Source organism: Balearica regulorum, chromosome 2 (assembly GCF_011004875.1).
Source record: "Balearica regulorum gibbericeps isolate bBalReg1 chromosome 2, bBalReg1.pri, whole genome shotgun sequence".
NCBI classification, from domain to species: domain Eukaryota; kingdom Metazoa; phylum Chordata; class Aves; order Gruiformes; family Gruidae; genus Balearica; species Balearica regulorum.
The window spans coordinates 21328962-21346100 of record NC_046185.1 but is presented as its reverse complement, the minus strand read 5'-3'; the positions used below and the strand labels follow the sequence as shown (position 1 = coordinate 21346100).

Sequence of the window (17139 nt, the reverse complement as noted above, 5' to 3'; positions counted from 1 at the left end):
TTTAATTACATGGTAGGCACGAAGTAAAAGAATCAATAGAATTGATGCCCATGGGCCATGTCCGGCTTCCTTCACTTTAAATACAGAAGAATTTCCATGGCTTCAGTTGTTTTCAGCAATGAGCTGTGGAAGACTTTACAACTGCAGAGAATTTCACTTTGTCATGACACTACCACATAGATGTTATAATGAAACTGTCGCAAATATTCAGGTAGATACAAGTATAAATCTGAATGTAAAATCATCTGCTACTCTTGTAGAAATTAGAAAGTCAGTTTTCTCATTTGTCTGAATTTTCTTGCTTTTCAGAGAGATTTCAAGTCCAATACCTGCCCATTAATTTTCAAAGCACTGTGGCTAATGCATTGTTTTGTTAAAATAGCTGGCAGTCTTTTGTGCAATACTTAAGAAATAGAAGCTTTAAAAGAAATGTTTTAAAAGTAGCCTGTTTATAATGCACTATGGAGAAATAACTCCTCTGACAAATATCCTATTTACAGTCAAATAATTTCATAACTAAAAGAAAAAAAGCAGTGGTGCAGTTTACTAGAAAGCATCCCATTCCTGCTGTCAAGGTTTTAATCAAAATCCCAGGCCTTGTGGAGTAATCTAGGGATTTTCTCCTGTGTTTTATTAGTTGTTTTTTGAACTATAATCCCAGTAATGAGCAAGTAACAAAACTCAGCTGTACATACGAAACTACCACCTATCGCAGTTCTTTCAGTCTCAAATAGGATAACCAGAGCATAACTACTGTGAAGCAATACAATTATGAATTTCTTGAGGGGGAAAAAGGAGAGATAAGTGCGCGGAAGTCAGCTAACACTGATGCATGGGTAGCTACAGCATGCAAAGGGTTAACCAGATTTTCATTTTAGATAGTTGCCGTAGTAACAATCAGAGAGCTCAGGCTGTATCTTTTCTATTTGTGGGGAATGTTTAGATTTACAGAGTAGCTCAGCTTATTATATATCTGCCTTGATTGCTGGATAAGGTTTGTTGATTAAAAACAGAATAAGATGCATTTTTATAATACTAAGGGAACCCGCCGCCCCCCGCCCCCGCCTCCCATCACTCTTTGTCCAGATCTCTCTCTGCTCTCCCGGCGCTCACCCGCCGCCCAAGGTGTGGCTGTAAATCAAGTTTCACTTGAACTTTCAAGGAGCAGAGGCCGGTGTCACCTGCGCTGCGTGCGGCGGGAGCGCTTGGTCCTGAGCATCGCTTTCCTCCTTCCAGCAGCTGATGTGAACCGTATAGCCATGCCGCAGCCAGTGCCGGATTCGAGCACTGCTGCTTTTGTTTGATGTCGCAGCTTGTGTTCACTTGTTTGCCATCCACACCTTAGCGCAAGAAAGTTTGATCAAAGGTCACCTCCGTGGCGCAGGAGTGAAGAGGCACATTTTCGTGCGTTCATCACCCAACTGTTCCCCTGGGAGTTAGCAGGAGCTGTCAGAGGCTCACGTGGCCACCTCCCTTCGATGTGCAAATGGGATCCGAGCTCGTGAAAATCACGCAATTACTCATTTCCTTCCCTTAAAAACCGAGAAGGCTTGTGACCACGGTAGTGGGGTGCCAGGTGTGCGGAGGTTGCAGTGACCCTCAAGCCATGCGGCCGCCACGCGAGGCCGATGCCCCGCACTGGCTATGGCCTCGCTCCTCACCTGAGGTCCCGTATCTCCTGGCAGCAGGGAAAACCCCTGCTCAGCTGGGATGCCAGGCTCCAGCCTGCCTTGAACAGCTGCTGCCAAGTGGTGCCAAGCGATACGTGGTAGTTGTTTGAAACAAATAGGGTGGCTGGAGGACTGTGGTGTTTTAATGCCAATTTCTGTGTCAAGAAGAAGAGAAATTCTGGTATGAAGTTTTCCTGTAGTTTGGACTTCTGTAGTTTGATAGCCTGGACTTCTCTGATTCTGCCAATTTCTAAAGCTTTTGCCTTTTTAGAGCTTTGATTTTTCATACTGCCGATGGTATTTGTGGTGTTGGGTTGCTTTCTTGGCTCTGCAGCATATGCACTGAAGAGGGGCTTTCTTTTCCTTTTATTGACTTCACTGGCATATTGAAGTACTAGGAACATTTGGAAGCTAACTTTTTTTTTTTTTCTCTCAGGTATCTCAAAATTGATTTGAAAATTTCATTGAAAGCAGAGGGATTTGATTTGACTTTCTTTGAACCAGGGAAGGCCTTCAAGGAAAAATTACCTTTTGGAATTAAAAAATCATTATTTCTGAAACTGGTCTGAGCCAACAGTAGAACAGATTTCTAATCACTTAAATTCAGTCCGCAGTGTGGTGGTACTCAGTGTGATTCTTATTACCACTCTGAGTATTTCATTGCATAGAAAGAAAAAAAAAAAAAATTAACCTGACTCCTGTGACCCAGGTGCACAAGTGGTGTTCTCTTTGATGCTGCCTACTTTTGAAAGTCAGCCCACTTCCACTTGAGGGCCTCTCCTTGGACTTGGGATCCCAAAAGCTCCCAAGAGCCCGGAGCTGCAGCACTGCTGTCCTGAAGTGGCTTAATCTATAGACTGGTGACTGGCAAGAGTTTGACAGTAATATTCTGTAGTTGTAGATGTACCCAGTTATTCCATTCATCATTTTCACACCGTTTTGTTTCTATGCATGCGAGTGAATGGATCCATCAGCTTCCTGTAAGCAAGTTGCATCATTCTTTATTAATACCATCATTTAAACTTGGGATTCATCAGTCCCAGAAACAGACATTGTTTTTTAGTCAAATTTTTGCTGCAAAGAATTTAAAAAAATCAATTTCTTTCTTTGTGAGAAAAAGATCCTTTAAATAAACTTGCCAAGTTGTGAGCTTCTTTGTCTATTGTTACTTATTCCAAGTGATAGTTTTTTTGAATTCCCTAAAATATGTTAAAATGGGAGGGGGTTGGGCTTCATTCATTGTTATTTTCAAGTTATAAATATACCACCAGGTCCCTATCTCCCTTTATAGCCCTTTTATGTGTGAATGTTTCATAAGTATCTGAATGAATTTTCCATGTAAAATGTATTTTCTTGGAACTGTTTTTACTTACAGAGAGGCTTTTACCCTTACACCCAGCTTCATTGTGTTCAAAACCAAAAGCCTTAAAACAGCATTCCTACACTACTTCTTTGTTTCCAGATTTTAAGATCTATTATGCATAGTGTAGTGCGTAATCATAATTATGCATTCATGATGATGTTTGTACTGGCTTAACTCAGGAAGAGTGTGAGAAAGCTAATCTCGAAGCTACAGGCTGTTTTCCTGCACTTCAGATTCTGATCTGAGCTGTTTGTTGAGTTTTACTGGAACCAGAGCCCCATACTCACCAGTCCTGCTGCTGGACTCTCCATCTTTATCTCCAGTCCCAGTGAAGGACCTTCACCCATTCCTTGAAAACTTCTTTTTCTCATGGAAACTTACATAGTTGCAGTTCTTCGTCATGCTGCATATAGTCTGTACACTCAAGCAATTAAGATGAGAGCTGCATTGCACAACTATGTCATGCAAGCTACAAAAAATGAGGATCCTTTTAATCTGCCATTGGGCATTTAGGGAACTTCATTTTCATTTTTATGTGAGAACAGCAAAAAAAAAAAAAAAAACCCTCACACTTTTAAGGCAGTGGGGAGAAAAATGACTTGATTATGTGTAACATTCTTCAACTGGAAGAAAGTAACTGCTTGCAAGGTAAAGGTGCTGCTCTGCTCAGTTCATCTTCTTGGTCCAAGCCTTCTGAAATGATAAAGAAAATGTAAGCACCATTAATCCATAATTCAGATCTGTGAAAGATCATATTGATGAAAAAGCACAGAATTTTGAAATGCAATTTCTCTGAAATCCCCTTATTAATCAGTTACTCAATACCATTGCTATCTATTTAAAAACCTATACAAAGTTTGATGGAATGGAAGAAAGATTAAAAACCTTACAACACTGCATAGTCATATGTTTATTTCTACTGAACTAATTTTCTTGCAAAGTCTATTTTAATATTTTGTGAGTTTTTTCATTGATAATATTTGGAGGGGTTTCCAGTGGAATCAAAAAATTTAAAAATTTTACAGTGATCTATCTTTGATAGACTAGAAAATAGAAATTATACTTATAAGTGAATAGAGAATAACCCAAAATTCCAATTATTTGCAAACTTTTCCTTCAATATTTTATATATGTATGTAAAGTTAATTCCTCCCCTCATTACTTGTAGACAAGAAAGCAGAGTAACATTGAAAATCACTAATGGCACCTTGTTCCAGTTTATTTTTACATAAGCAGTCAAGAATCATGCATAATGCAACAGTGTACCAACTAGCAACACACTCACAGGAGATAATTTAAACTTGTTTTTTACGGACACAAGAAGCTGATTTTAAAGCCATCCCTAAGAAGATTGTCCTTGATTTTAAATTATCCTGGGTGGGTGTTTCAGTTTCTTCCATTTACTGTCATACTCACTGGGTGAAAAATATCCTAGTGTCTGCTTAATAGTGATGGAATTTTCTACATGAAGATGTAAGGAGGAATTAGGTTTTACCCCATAATTATATATTAAATCAGTGTTAAAATACAGTTGTAATCAAATCCTTTCATATCCCAAGGCCACACATTTGATACAGTACATTGGAAGGTCAGAATACTTAGCTGAGTATACACCCCTTGAGACTCAACAGATGTACAGATACGCGGCCTAATCCCAAAAATGCATTCATAAGTCTGGAAGATCAGAATTGAGCCTTAATTCTCTAAAGGACTGCCGCAATGTTGTGTGGTCCTTTCATCCAAATTAGAATGATTCATTATGTCTAGTCCATTAGCACCATCAGGGATAGGTGTAGGCCATAAAATCTGCATTAGGATTTCTAAATATGTCAAGGATAATCTTAAAATGACATAAACTGGGATGTTTTAACTGAACTAAAAATAATTAATCAAAGTCATACACGTAGACTTCTGGTTGTTGAATCATGCGTTAAACTTCTACCTTAATGATTATGCTGTTTTAACAAATATAAAACTTGAGCAGAGGATTGTATATTGAATTTATACTGTTACGTTAAAGTACCGTGTTTCCTGTTGGTAGAGAGATATTTATATATAAATATTTAATAAAAACATGCATAAAAATCTTTAAAAATCAGGAAGAAAAGCATGGAAGGATTTTTTTTCTATTCCACAATTCTATTTCAAACAAATCAGATGATAGGAAATTATATATAATATTTTGTGTGCATTCTCTGTGTATACCGCTGAAGTTGAAGTATTGTGTCATGCATCAAGAGAATTACACTATCATACCTACACCTTTAACTACAATACCTTTGTATGAAATATATATTTCATAAAGGCATCGCAATATTAATTAGAAATACAATCCTAACAGAGCTGCACTGGATTATACAGTTAAAGTATTGGACAAGCATATACAGAGAACTTTTTATTTTCTACCTTTTTGGTTCCAGGGGAAAAAAAAGTGAAATTAAAAAATATTATCTTTTACTGCTGCTAAAGCATGACTTTTTCTTATTCACCTCTCCTAACAAAACCATTCACTTTTCTAAAGTAAAATACACAACCTGTGTTTGCAGTTCCAGACAAAGTAATAATAATATATAATAAGCAGAATCTGTAACTACTAACCGCTCTATAGTTCTGTGGAATGGACTGTTTATAGAAAGCTTTATGCATGTCCTTTTTAATTTTTGTATTTTAATGGATTCCTTAGATAAAAATAAATACGTATAATACATGAAATTTGGACTTCTGGAAATGATGGTTTAAATCATGTATTCCAGGGTAAGAAAAAGTACAACAGAGAAAAAAATCCAAAATTACTGCAAGACAGAAACCGGTCAGTACCACGCTGTAACTAAGCTGTAGAACCAGGAATCATTGTGGACAGTTTCAGTGTAAGTAGCTGGCCCAGGCAGAATTAACCCTTATGCAATATAAATGCCTTCATGTCTTCTAGAAAAACCTTCTGTAATAGTCTCCTTGATCGTCTAAGATATCTGCTGTCACATTAACTACCCCAGCCCCACATGATATTTGTGGCAAAGTGAGAGAGCAAATGTCAGATGATTAACAGGGATTGATGGTTTATCCCAGAGTTTAGTGCCTCAACCCATCCAGTGTAAACTCAATGTTTGCAGAATTGCAGAATTAACATTACAAATGTTTAGCAAAAGTCAAAGGAGTTACATTCAAGCAAGTGCATTCAGAAAATATTTACTGGCAAATATCAGCGTGGTCTCATTAGCAGAAGGAGAGACCTAGTTCTTAGAGTAGACAATAATTTACAACAGGGAGGTTAACCCAGTATGAAAAATACACTGATAATTCAATGTGAAAGTGTGCAAGCAGCACCGCATTATATCTTGTCTAAAGATAAGTTATATATAGTGTGATTTCATCGGTACAGGTGCATGTCACCTCTGAAATAGTATTATCCAAAGTATTCAACTTTACAGTAAAGCAGAAAGGTTCAACACCCATGGCAAATACCTGAGCACTGAGACACAATGACGATGGGCATGCTTCCCGCAGGTAGCACAGCTCACCACGAAAGAGATGATACACTCAGCCTGATGTGTGATACACTCTGTTGGGTTTCAGAATATCCTAATCATATTTCTGCTAAATACAGCACTGACTAAGAATACGGTTTCCTGGTGCTGGTCGTGATGCGTAAAGAATGAAATGAACAGGACAGAGAGTAGTAGGAGAAATATAACGAGACAGTTGAGACAAGAGAGTGATGGCAAAATACACTGCTGTCCCTCCCGTGCTCTTTGGGAAAGGAAGGAGTTATCTAGACATAGGCAGGTATATACGAAATGGAAGAAGGAGAAAGGCAGGACGGGGGAGGAGCAGCTGCTGGGTGAAGCCAGGTGAAAAGACTTTATAGGTGGGAAGGACAGGAGTGGAAAGCCCATCAACACAGGCTGGTGTGGGTAGGGGAAGCTCACTGAGTATTCAGAGGTCCAGTTTCCAGCTTTCCCATTCCTGTTCCTGTCAGCTGGTTGTCACCTCCTCCAGGGCAGCCAGAAGAAATTACTGGGACCCTCAGCTAGGACCAGTGCTCCAGAATCTGGATTATTTTAAACCTTCCTAGTTCTGGGAAAGAGTCTGAAGATGAGTTCCAAGGGTATCTCGGATTAAATAGAACAAGCTAACGTTGCTTTTGACAGCCATTATTTTGTACCTAAGTTACAGTGAGATTTGATTTATGTTTATTTTATAGATTTGAAAAAAATGCATTCTAGCTAGGTAACATGACATTATCTCAATGTTTAGCATACATTTAATTTGCATTAGAGACATTCATCAGCAGGCACATTTAATATTAATAAAAAATTTGGAATCATACTGAAGTCATGACAAGTGTTGGAAAATATTAACAGACATGGGTGTATTTTTTTGTTTGAATATTTTCTTTGATCTGCTTTAGGTTTGTGGATATATGGTGAAATGTATATTCAGTTTTGTCACTTGACAAGTGATGATCTCTTGGGGTAAACAGCAGGGTTTCTCAGTTGCAGGGAATCCCAGCTGTCTTTTGGGATTCCATCTGTGTGTACATGATTTTTTTTTTCCCTTCCTTTTTTGTGTTTGAAACGTTTAAAGGCTTTGGTTTGACCACAGCCTCTTCAGATGTTACCATTCTTTTTCTTCTACTATCACCAAAAAAGCCCAACCCACCCCTGAAGAGAGTCCCTCTTCAGGTAAGTGGAATCCCAAAATAAATAGCCAAATGTAATGCTTCGTAGACTAGGAATGGTTTCACAACCAGCCAGTCCACCGGTGCAGCACTGCCATGTTAACCACCAGCACTTCAGAATGAGAATCCAGAGCCCTGGGCAGGAGAGGCATGAGGACTTTTTCCCTCCCACCTTGCCCAAGATACTGGGAAGTAACACTGATCCCTCCCTCTTTTCTCCATCACTAGGTTCATGGCCCATCACAAGCAACAATTTGTCTGTCTATCTTCTTACTGCCCATTTGCATGCCAGAGAACACCAGTTACATCTGTGCAGATAAACAGGTTCTCGTACTCTCTTCGTCTAGCCATGAGACAGGCTGATAGTTGAATACTCCTCTGAAACACTGGACCCCATAAAGTTGTGAATTACTAACCAAAACAGTTAGCCCAGGCTGTCTGCATTTAGGTGAAATTAACTGCATCTGTTACATTCGTGTCAGGTTTTCAAAATATACTTTTTTTCAACCGCGAGGGCTAAGGATTGCAAAATTTCTCGTGCATTTAGTTTAAGTGTCAAGATCTCACTGATAGACATAGCAGGGGCTGTGAAAACTGAAATCCTAGTGGAATTGTACAATTCCAGAGTAGGTGTTTATAGGCTGGAGACTGCCGTGTCTTTGCTGTATTTGGTGATGTTTATCACCAGCATGGAACCACGGCACCGAAAACCTCCTGACATCTCCAGTCTTGTGTGAGTGGAGAGGAGTTGCCTCTGCGTGTCTAGCAAAGCAAGCCGTGGCACTGTGAAGTGCTGCCACGGGCCTTGACTGGCAGGATTTCCAGAGAAGCCCTTGAGATAAATATTCTTCCAAGACTGAGTCCTCCTTGGAAAAAGATAAGAGTTTTTCAGGGAAGCTACAGAAATTGAAAGACAGTCCAGCTTGCACACAAATCAGCAACAAAATGAGGATCTGTGTCTGTCCAGTGGACTGTTTGGATAGGCTTGTCTTAGGGTTGGATGAATTTGTAATCAGTTATATGATGCAGAAATACATTAAGACTGTCAATGTAAGTGTCTGGTGATAGAGTTACCACTCTTCTTATTCAAAAACATCTTAGAACAAATATTAATTAATTAGGGATAGTTTGAGACCTGTGCAATCTCTGCTATTGCTTGATCCAGAATGACCCCTTAGGAGACCTTCCCAGCTGAACTGATTTGATGAGCTTATGAAGTTTTGCTGTATCAAGTATGGTGGCTGCCAAAGATGAACTTAACCTCTCGAGAGGGGACATTCTGCAGTTTCAGCGTGTCAGAAGGTACACCGAGCCTGTGACAATCAAATTGAATTTAAATTGAATTTCAAAGTAGAAACCTCCGTTGGTGTATTAACTGGTGTTTTACTATCCCAGACTCATATCTGAAGGCACCCGAGGTATATTTACAGCTCTCCTCCCAGTATATCCTTGGTTTTAATTGGCTATATAAAGTAACACTGCACAGTGAGGCATTAGAACTTTCTCCAAGGGCACAAAGACATTTTGGTAATCTTCTGTATCTTTTATGGGAACTCAGGCTTTCTGGAAGATTTAGAAAGAAAATCTGTTCACAGGAACCAAAGTACAATTAGAGTGAAAGCCCTTGAGTATTTTAAGTCTCCAGCAACTTTCCTCTGTTTTGGTGAGAGTACATTAAGGTAGTAGTTTTCACATTATAGAGCTCTGTACCGATTGAAGAAAAAAAAAAAGGTCAAGATAGAAATGTAGTGATTTTTCAATGAACAGTATGTCTCCTTAAATAATTTTGAACACTTTTTGGAACACCATGCCTGGGACAGGATGGTCGTGTCACAACGACTTACCGAACATCAGCTCCATACCTATTTTTTGCTCTGGCACAGTTTCTTAGGAAACAGCTAGCAACGATCAGGCATTTGACATCAGAATTTCATAGATTTCAAACAACTTGCTCATACCGTATTTCTCTTCAGCGTGGGGGTTTCCTCAAGTTTCTGCCAGGCCACACACATCATATGTTAGAAATCTTTGCAGAAAAGAGCCCATCTAACATTACTTGTCAGCACTGATTCCTTTTAGCGAGAGTGCAAAACTATTTTCGGCCCACTGTGATGGCTATTTTTATCTCCATTAACCTCTTGACTGAATATAAACATTTATTGAGGGTTACCTCCCTTGTTTGTCCAGTTGCTTCAAAGGTTAGTGAAAAGTGGATGCCTGCCTGACCTCTTTCATCCTCATTAGCTGATTCTAATTGTTCCCTGAGAGATCACAGTTTTGACCCTGTTTGTCCTTGTCAAATTTGTCTAGTTATGGCATGAAGACATTAGCAGAAATTGCATTTTCAGGTAAAAATGAGTCAACTGAAGAATACACACTTACCTAGTGTAGAGCAGTGAACAATATTGTAGTTCTAGAATGTGCCCTTGTTTGCAAAATGTGAGGTTACTATTGTATGGCCTCATCTTATATATCTAAGCAGTACGCAGAATGTTTGCAAGCTTTTGAGTAATTTGTAGCAGTTGTTTTAGAGGGAGAAAATTTTATTTGGTTTTTGAAGTCTTATTTTTAAGCACTTGTAATATTGTTGCTGCTGTGTCAAGAAAGCTTTTTTGTAAAGTTACCCTTCTTAAGCTAGAGATACTTCTAATAGTATTGTAAAAAAAAGCGTAGCATAAAGTAGCTAACACATCCCACCACCATTTTGGGAATGACCATCTGAATGTTGCAGTACGACAAGTAAGTCTTGCGAATTGCGGGATGATTTTCGTGGTACACTCCGAGAGTCAGATCATTAACATACTTCAAGTGAGATAGTGCCCCAAAGGTAAAGAGCTGTCATGAAGAATGTGTTGCCTTGCTTAGAGTTTCTTCTGTGTCAAGCCAAGAAAGCCCTTTTTCATATTCCTTGGTGGATCTCAGTTGTGGTTGTACGGTTGGGGCAAAGGACCTGGCTGGTCGCAGTTAGGTATCTCAGACAGACAGGTCCCAGGCTTCACAGGTTGTAACCATCGCCTTAAATCCCACAGACACTTAGTGCAGATTAAAAAGCACTGGTGTAATACGCTCAAAGCACGATATCCTGCTTTAAAAGCGGGTTGCCGCATTCTGCACCAGCTTCAGCTTTCAAATGGATTTAAAATGTAGCCTCAGGTATAGCGCATTGCAGTAGTCTAATCTTGAGGTGATAAAGGCATGACTGATTTAACCATAGCTTCTTGTTATCTTGGACTGGGGTCTTTTCATTTTAACCATTTTAGGGAAATGGCCTTTCTTGAATCAGCAAGCTTGCTTTAATTCTTACGATCTAATAAGGCACAAGAAGAGCAAGCCTTTGTCAGTGGTGAACACCTCCTAAGCACGTGTGAACCTCACAGGATGCCAGACCCCAAGAACTGCTGTGGTGGTCCTGACTCGTCTTACAGCTCACACAATATGCCTGTGAGGTACTTCAAAGAGAAGCCATCGCCCGTCTCCCTTAGTGGAGCTGCCAAGCTTTACAAGCAGCCAGGGCCTTGTGAAGTTTTGCTTTCATAATAAAAGAAGTTTATTTACATATCTGTGCAGCTTGGGAGCAGAGCTATGGGAGAGTGGGAAATTCTTTTGAGGTGTCCACCAGCTCTTCTGGGCTAGCAGAGCTGTGAGACGAAACACCCTGTTCCTCCTCCAGCCTATCTCCAGTGCCTAGAGACCACTCACAGCTGCTGAGCTGATTACAAGTTTTACTGCCAAGCTGACCTGGAAGCTAATTCAGCGATCTCCACGTAGTTCTTTAAGTTAAAAAAACCCAAACCCTGTAAACGGGGGACGGCAAAGTGGACTCGTGTCCTGACTGCTAGTGCTCAGTCTACCTGCTGCTGCTGCAGCTTCACCTGAGAAGGGATGAGGTACCAGCCTGGGTCCCTCTTTTGTCTAGAAGAAACAGGGGTGGTGGCCTGGGACTAAGCCTACCACTTACTAAAGGAGAAATTAATCTCCATGAGAAAGTCAAACGGTATCTCTGCATCTCATTTCTTCCTCAGCAGTATCTGGTTAAGTGTAATCCTTTCCCAGGACACATTATTTGTCCTGTCTATGTAGATAAAAAACTTGCCCAGAACAAGAAAATTCTGATATTATTTGAGGCTTTTTGATACCACCTTAATGCAAATAATACCCTTATGGATGGGAGAGACACAATGAAATATCAGATGTCTGGGAAGAAGAAAACCAGAAATAGGAATTAGATCTTGTGAAAATTAAATAGATGATCCCTTCTGCACTTAAAAGATAGAATTTTGTTTTGTTTTGGTTTGGTTTGGTTTTAAATTTGGCCTCCAACTTAAAGAAAAGACTTGTTTGAATGTCTGACTCACTTCTAGTCTATTTGGAAAAGGCCACTACCTGGATAATATTGCACTGTGTTTTGATTGTACTTGGGATTACCAGAGACTGAGAACGCATATAAGCACAAAAACATGTTAAAGGCTTGGCTGAGATGGCGGTTGGAGAAGTGCACCATGTGGTAGGAACATGTCCTGGTCCTCCTCTTCACTACTGCTATGCAGTCACGCTTGCTAACATTCATGCTAAAGCTTGTCTTTAATATGGGTGTGATTCTCCGCTATGTGAAGAATAGCCACTCTTCCTTGTTTCCATAGCAGCCTTAGCACGGTTTTGGTGTAAATGACACTAAAGTCCGGATTTTTCTATAACAGGAGACAGAGATGACACTTCGATTCCCTTTCATCTCATCTCTTGCAGATCTTCTTCCGTTCGGGCCTCATTTATATCATTATTTTTTGTGTAGTCCATATGTAAATACTTTGCACTGATTTCATAGTTGGGAATATCAGACTTCTTGATAATTTATATATGAACTTAACCAATTTTTTTAAAAAAAAATCATCTTGTTTATGGGCCAGTTAGGAATCAGAATTTAAATTCAGATTTCAAATGCATGTAGTTGGGTTGCTTCTTCTAATACCTCATATAACCAAACACGCTTTCTGCAACTTCCCATAGAAAAAGCAGTTTTAGGAATTGAGACATGGCGTGTCTCTGGTTTCAGTATTTTTACACTAGGTGGGTATGTTGTCACTAGCTGTTACATTCCTTTTTAGTGATTTCATTCGTCATTTATATCTGTTTTTTCCAGCTCTTCTGGAAGATGAATAATGTCATGGTGTGCATATAGAAGAGTGACTTATGCATAAACATTTGTATGAAAAATGCAACATATAAAATGCAAATTAAGAAAGAAATACTATATTTGATAAAAGAGTATTAGAGAATAAACAGATCAATAACCAAAATGTGAAGAACTATGACAGTCAATACATTTTATTCAATTATCTTTATTAAAATATTGATGCGTTATAAATAATACTAAATATATCTTATATAAGATTATTAATTTAATCTTATATAACTAAAATCTTTTAAATAATATCTTATTTTCAATAAATATTTTTTGTGTATATTTTGGGAATGTAAAATTTTTACAGTAACTTTTAATATACTTCACTACATTTCTAGAACAGTCATAGATAATAAATGTAGCCAATGCATCTGGAATGTCCATGTAAATATATGATTTGCCATATCTTAAAATTTTTCAACTCACTTGATCATACAGAATATCGCAATAGAACGTAGCTGTAGCCAACTGGAGAATTATTGGTAGAATGTAAAAATAATTAATGAAATTATCTTAGAAAAGGTTGGAATGTCTTGGACAGAATTATATCCCAGAAAAAAAATAAAATTAAGTTACATGGTGACTGTTGTACTTTGTACTCTTTGCTGTTGTTTCATGGTTGATATAGAGAAAAAGACCTGTGAATGATGGAAGTCTGTGGCATCTCAGTGCTACTTTACTCACAAACTCAGGATTACGCAGTTTTTTGCCATTTGATTAGTAAAAGGAGTTAAGTGTTAATAAGTTTGAAGCCTCTACGTTATCTCCTCAAATATCAAATTCTCTAAATAGAAAATCTAAAATATACACAGGAGATGGTTTTGTTAAAGGTGCATCTCCTTGCCTGCGTGCCTTTCAGGTGCAATGGATGTCATGCTTTACTTCTGTGCCTTTGAATTTATTAATACAACTTCTTTTATAGTCTTTTTGGAGACGAAGTACAGTGAATCATTAGCATTATTATTATTTCAGACATAGTAAAATCACACATCATCACTTAGTAAAAGGGGAAAAATTCTATTATGCATTCAGAACAATTTCCTATGATAATACAAATGTTACCCAGGACAGATCTTTGAAATGGATACCAAGTCTTTAAATTCTTTCCTGTCTGTTTCAGGAAATAGTGAGATCCCATTGATAATGAAGTACAATGTGTCTAAAGTTCACTTCTAAACAGTTGGCTCTTTGCTGTGAAAGTCATCTGCGTTCCCTTTATAATTCTCAGCCACCAGAGATCTGCTTAATCTTGGAGATCTGATCCAATATCATTCGGAAAAATCCTTGATAATAGTTTCACCATTCAATCAATGAAAGAACTAAAGCTTACTGCTTGTGTCTTCTTAAAAAAAATCCTGAGGCAGGGGAATAAGACCTTGGCTTATGGAGATTTTGTTGTTTGCAAATAAAATGATTATTACTATTATTATTCAAGTTCTTAATCAAGGCAAGCAAATGGCATCTGTTTGTTATCATCCTTCCTACAGAAGACAAAGGCTTCAGTCCCCATGGTACTGACTGCTGGCCCCAAGTGGTTGCTGGATGTGACTTGGCAAGGAGTAGAAGACAACAAAAACAACTGCATTGTGTACAGCAAAGGTAAACACAAGCTGATTTTTTTCTCTATGTTTCTTGTGTAAGGTACTGAGATAAAAATATACCTGTGGCATAATAGGAAAATGAAGTAGTTTGTCTCCCCTTAAAGTCATTTTGCATTCCCAGTTTCCTACTGTGTTCTGGTTTTGCTTTTCTTCTTTTTTTTTTTTTTCTTTTAATGATGTAAAAACCCCACATGGTGTCTATAGTGTGCTAAATGCTTTATAAATACAGACTAAATGCTTTATAAACACAGAAGGACGTCAGCTGACAGAAGACATACCATCGATTTCTCTCTGAGAGTTAGTGCCTCTTGGGAAACATCAGTAAAATCTATACACTTTCAACAGGTGAATTCTTTCTGATGTTTTATTGGACATACTGGGTAACATTTCTCCACGTTACATTACATTGTAGACTACTAACTGAAATCTGTTTTTGTAAGAAGAATGCAAACTTGATTGGACTACAATAAGACTTAATGTCAGCATGGTAACAGAAGATAACTGGAACTGGATTTCAGGGTTGTCATCTCTGACATTCCAGTCTCTGTGTAGTGGGATGATGTGATGATGCTTCACTGGAATGTACTGGCTAGTGGCAATGCGTATTATTTCTGTCTTATGTGAATTGTCAGATTTGCTCTAGTAAATATGAGTTCTTACAAGGCACCCCCCCAAACATGCTTTGTCCAACCAACCACATCTAACAGATACTTTGGTTCAAGATGCAAAGGCTTTTGTCTTGCATCTTGAGCCAACCTAAAGAGCCTTGGGTTCAGTCCATAGTGCCATGGACTATGCATCACATTGGTCAGTCCCTGTGAAAGCTTTGTACGTGTGGGTATAGTATCAAAATGTTTAAAAAAAACCAAACCAAACACCAAAAAACTCAGCTCTTGAATACATAGAATAACTTATTTTGGCATCCCCCCTGAAGATCAGGTTGCAAAACTATGGCTTTCCTTCCTTGTATTTCAATCACCAATCTCAGCATTTTGTGAATACTTCAGAACATGCCCTGTTCTTGTTTAATTTCTTTTAGGTTTTATTTCTAACCAAACAGACCTACTGAGATCAAAGATTTGTTTGCTGAGGCAACCTAGTGACCATTTCAGCATACAAGCATCCAGGCAAATAAGCACCCATATCAATATATTAACATACAAAACACTAATCATAACATCAAAGACTCCTAAAAACTTACTAGAAACAATTACAACTTGTTCCTATAATCATTGCAATTTATACACTTATAAGAGGATTGCTTTTAAACTGCCACAAGCCTTTGAAAGTTGAAACGCTGAAAACAGGGAATTTGCATGTTAAAAATGAGTTGCACACCAGGGTCTTATAAATTCTTTCTATTATAATTACAGAATGCCAACACATTCATTCCGCAACCTGAAACACCTGCAGTACTAGAGAACTGGGCTCAGATCTAAAAAGGGTTGAGCTGCCCTTCCTTTGCAGCTTGCTGATTGCTGCCCAAGTGAAAGAAGCAGCAAAGTGCTCCGAGTGATAGAGTGAAGCTTTTCTCGGGAATCCCGAGCTGCAGTTTGCTATTCATAGTATCGAATACTCACAAGCCAACCTCTCTGCAACAACTTTTTAATGTAATGGGAAATTACTTTCACTCCAAAATACAGCTTCTGCAAATTCCCATAGGATGATGTCTTATCAAGTATTACATTCTTTCTGTAATTATAATAATACTTAGCACATATATACCAGTAAGACTTTTCATCTTCAAAGTACTTTACAAACACTAACTAATTCATTAGACAGTTTCGGTGCTATCTGTCTGATTGAATCTATGGAAATACAATTATTTTTTTCCCAAATACTAAATACAATACTTTCTTCACTTCGGTACAATCTGAGTAGCCCAAAACATTACTCTCTTCATTCAAACGTGCTGGATTTTGTTTCACTGATGATGCTAGTTATTTTAGTACTTGGTTAACAAGGTATTGTGAGACAAGGCATTGTGATCATCAGCGCTTAAGGGGAATTTGATTATCTCTACCGCAGATGCATATTATAGCTAAAGTTGAGGATAAATTTGAGCCCTAATTTATAGATACATGTTAAAAACCTGCCAGTTCACCAAGCTAATGCGGGAAATAAGTTGTAGATATGCTTTACCTTCACTGCATTCTGTTCATCTCTCTGCTTTGAGTTGGCTGCTCTGTTGTTCATTAAGCACCTACGCTTCCCTTGAGCCCTGTTGGGATTTTTGTACTAGAAAGATTAATTGGCTTGGATCACAAAACAATGTCAAATAGAAGATGGTAAAATAAATAAATAGAATAATGTTTCTTCCTTCAATTTGTATCTCATCATTCCAGATTACATTGCCATGATTTGTGTTAGCTTTCTGTCTCCTGTAGTGCCATTACTTCTAATGAAACGGTGTCAGCTGGCATGTAGTTGTAATTCGATGTTATGTTGTAGTTGCATGTGTATAATTTTGTTAGTTTGCTTAGCAATACATTGTTATTTCTGAATGCAATTAGCTGAACAAATGTGTGGAACTGTACATGTAGCAGATTTGGTCACCTGGGAGCTGTTTTCCTTACTATACTCGAGATGAGCAGAGGAAACCGGCACATTTCTAAGAGCAAAATAAGTTTGAGAATTGGCTAGCAGTA

The 17139-nt window shown here is 38.3% G+C and overlaps 1 protein-coding gene across 4 annotated transcripts in view; it reads left to right on the top strand.

Moving 5' to 3' along the window:
- ZFPM2 (zinc finger protein, FOG family member 2) overlaps nucleotides 1-17139 on the top strand; it is a 317797-nt gene that overhangs the window by 196071 nt on the left and 104587 nt on the right. For all 4 annotated transcript variants that reach the window (XM_075743495.1, XM_075743492.1, XM_075743493.1 and 1 more), the window contains one exon: nucleotides 14378-14489. In XM_075743495.1, the coding sequence (XP_075599610.1) occupies nucleotides 14378-14489 (112 nt within the window). The remainder of the gene's footprint in view (nucleotides 1-14377; nucleotides 14490-17139) is intronic.